Raw genomic sequence first — 3,540 nt, 5'->3', positions numbered from 1 at the left:
CTCCACTATTTTATTTCATAAGGTCTTCCTTTCTTCCCTCCCTTATTTATTTATTTATTTATTTATGTGTATAGCCTCATTTGCCACAATGGCTAAATATTCAATACTGTCTCATCTCCAGATTAGCAATAAACCCAACAGTCTTCTCTTAGCACCAGACTATAATGTTATTTCCTACTTACTTTAAATTATCTTTTTCTGACAGACGCAGTGGCTCACGCCTGTAATCCTAGCACACTGGGAGGCCAAGGTGGGAGGATTGCTTGAGCTCAGGAGTTCAAGACCAGTCTGACCAAGAGCGAGACCCCATCTCTACTAAAAATAGAAAAATTAGCCAGGTGATGTGGCATGCGGCTGAGGTGGGAGGATTGCTGGAACCCAGGAATTTGAGGTTGCAGTGAGCTATGACGAAGCCACTGCACTCTAGCCAGGGCAAAAGAGTGAGACTCTATTTCAAAATTAATTAATTAATTTAAAAATAAAAAAGATATCTTTTTCCTATCAGATTTGCTATCCATTTATGTTTCACGAACAAGAACTATTATGTAACTTTGGCACATTCCTGCAGAGGCAGTACGGTATAGTAGAAAGAATGCAAGCAGCATCCAGTTTCACCAATTCAAAGCTGACTTTGGGTAAATTACTAATTTTTCAAGTTCTTACACTTGAAAATATAAGGATCTAGTACCTCATAGGGTTGTTGGGAAGATTAAATGAGATGACAGTATTAAAAACCCAGAACCATGTCTGGGTTGTTAATAATTGTTCAGTACATAATAGTTGTTCAGTACACATTAACTCTGCCATCTGTTAAGATGGCAATCTTAAGGAACTTTCTATAAAGGCTGGTGGTACAAAATGTCTACCTTTTAATAATCCTGGGGGGAGGCATTAGCATTGCTGTTTTGTAGATGATGAAAGTGAAGCTAAGAGAGTTAATTAATATGCCCCAAAGTTGCATAGCTAGTAAGTTACTGAGCTGTTTTGAGCTCAGAGCTGTCAAGCATAGAAGGATACCATATTGCTTCTTCTTAGTGCTGCAGAATTTACTTTGCCCATCCAAACATGACCATTTACCAACCTGAAATCTCTCTTTTTTTTAATGAGATGGGGTCTTGCTAATGTTGCCCAGGCTAATCTGGAATTCCTGGCCTGAAGTGATCCTCCTGCCTTAGCATCCCAAGTACCTGGGATTACAGGTGTGAACCACTGCAACTGGCTACCAAGCTGAAATCTTAAGCCTCAGTTTCCTCATTTATAAAAAGGATTGCCTATGTTATGTATTGCCTATGTTACAGGGATATCGTGAAATTTAATTAAAAATATCTGTCTGGAATATTTTACTGGCTTAACAATCTGAAATGGCATTTAACGTTAGCATCTGTTAAAACTCTTAATAACATGTTAAAGAAATACCTCCTTTCAGGAATATTTGAAAACAAAGTCTTCTTATCGTCACGTTCACTTTTGATATTCTGAGGATCAGGATTCTCTGATGATGTAGTTTGTCTTATGAGGCCCACGGCATCCCTGTTTTGAGACACAGCTTTGCTGATAGACTGAGGTGTTCTAAGTCTTTGAGAAGGACATTCAGAAGAGATAGAAAGTCCTGGAAGATGAAAGAAATCACCTCAATACCAAAAAGTTCTTTCATTCACTTTTCATTATAAATAGGGAGACAATGCAAATCCTACCAACTAGCCTCTTTTTCCTATCAAATAATGTTTGTTAAAGACAAATGGCTGGGACTTCCAGTTAAAGATAGTATTAAACACACATATTAGACCCTGCTTCCCTTTGACATCCCACTACTATAACATTAACAGATAATCTTAAAAGGCAAAACTATTCAAGGACAAAGGAAATTAAAGAAGAGAAAATAAGCACATTTTGGAAGCTGTAATGTAGAGTGGTGAGTAGGATATTACTTAGCAGACTCAAGAAAATGAATCCTAAGCCACCAATCAGGAAAGATGAGAATCAACCCAATTTCTACACAGAACTCCTCAAAAGAATTGGTAGCTCCAAGTATCTCAGGAAGTGGAGATGAAAATGAAGCTAAAAATAGGAGGACTCATTCAAAGTCAGTTTAAACAACAATTAGAGCTCAGATTCCTTTCCTTATTCTGCAAAGCAGAGAAATTGTGAACATCCCCTCCATACCACCAAAAACAGAAAACTAGAGATTTATTTCCTGAAGAAGGTAAAACAGAGGATCTCCGGTTTAGGCAATATCAGGTACAGTTGAGAGATTAGGGTACTGTATGGAAAATAAGGGGAGTAGCTTAATATTTACAAGTAAACTGTTAAGATCCTCAGCTTTCTTCCCCTGCATGGCTCCTGAAATGCTGGTAGCCAGAGTTATAGCTTTCAGGCAGCAGATTGGAAGTATCTACTCTGGGGAATCTGAGTAGCCTGTGAGAAAAGACTTAAATGCAGTGATGTGTAGGTTCCCAGCATAATGGCACAGCTAACTTCATCCTGGAGTAAAGGCCCTGTCCATGTGCACAGAGCTTCTAGCCAGCTTCTTAGTGTCCCATTCTTAAGTATGAACAGGCAGTGAAAGATCACCAGATTCCTGAGGAAAGCCTCTAACACAAGAGGTAGAAACCAAAAACAAACAGATGAACGTATGTTGAAACAAACACTGACTATTGGAGTGGGGGCATAAAAGCTAACAGTAATATGCTTAGAAAGAGACTTCACTTATGAAATAAGTGCAAAATGCTATAAAATGGAACATTCAGAGGATGAGACAGAGCTCTTAGGAAAATGATAGCCAGCATGAAAATTGAGGAAGTCTCCCAGGAAGTAGAAGAAAACAGTAAGTCCAGCAAAGAAAGATAAAGTATATCAGAAGATAAATATGTGTTTCTGGAAAAAAAAGAACAAATTTTGTTTAGAGAGAGATGATAAGCAACAAAAGACTCCAATAAGAATTAAAAGTGATTGCCTCTAGGGACTGGCAAGCAGAATGAGAGGGGCTTCTTGGGGAACTACTGCTTTTTAACAAGCCTTACATAAACTATGTGCTTTATATTATAACTAAGGCTCAATTTTAAAAGATCAATTTGTGCCATAAACCTTAATCTTCCTATCTTTAAGGACTGAGTTGGATACATGAAAGAACAGAGAGTGATGAGCTCACAGCTGTGAAAACCACTAGGGTCCTTGAGAAGTAGCAAGGGGCCATGTTAGTAGTGGGGGGACAATTCCAGGATGTGGCCTATAAATAATTTCAATTGAGATAAATAAATTCAATCTAATAAAAGTTGTCCATGAAAAATAGCTATTGAAAAATACAGAGTTAGAAAATCATAAGAATGACTTTCTGAAGCATTAAAAACTGCTTTTACTGGAATATTTTAAAATTGGGAAATTAGTACATTTACTAGCTTTTAAAAAGACTTGAAGCCGGGCGCGGTGGCTCATGCCTGTAATCCGAGCTCTCTGGGAGGCCGAGGCAGGCGGATTGTTTGAGCTCAAGAGTTCGAAACCAGCCTGAGCAAGAGCGAGACCCCGTCTCTACTAAAAATAGAA

At 38.2% G+C, this 3,540-nt stretch overlaps 1 protein-coding gene across 1 annotated transcript in view; it reads right to left on the bottom strand.

The window, feature by feature from the left end:
- The window catches only part of DLGAP5 (discs, large (Drosophila) homolog-associated protein 5), a 45,630-nt gene that overhangs the window by 6,018 nt on the left and 36,072 nt on the right, over positions 1–3,540 (bottom strand). The window contains exon 15 of the mRNA XM_012663739.1: positions 1,417–1,609. Coding sequence (XP_012519193.1) covers positions 1,417–1,609 — 193 coding nt within the window. The remainder of the gene's footprint in view (positions 1–1,416; positions 1,610–3,540) is intronic.

The sequence above is a fragment of the Propithecus coquereli genome, unplaced genomic scaffold, assembly GCF_000956105.1.
Source record: "Propithecus coquereli isolate 6110/MARCELLA unplaced genomic scaffold, Pcoq_1.0 Scaffold83, whole genome shotgun sequence".
Classification (NCBI taxonomy): domain Eukaryota; kingdom Metazoa; phylum Chordata; class Mammalia; order Primates; family Indriidae; genus Propithecus; species Propithecus coquereli.
Note: the sequence above shows the minus strand (reverse complement) of the source record. Positions and strands in the feature narration are given on the sequence as shown.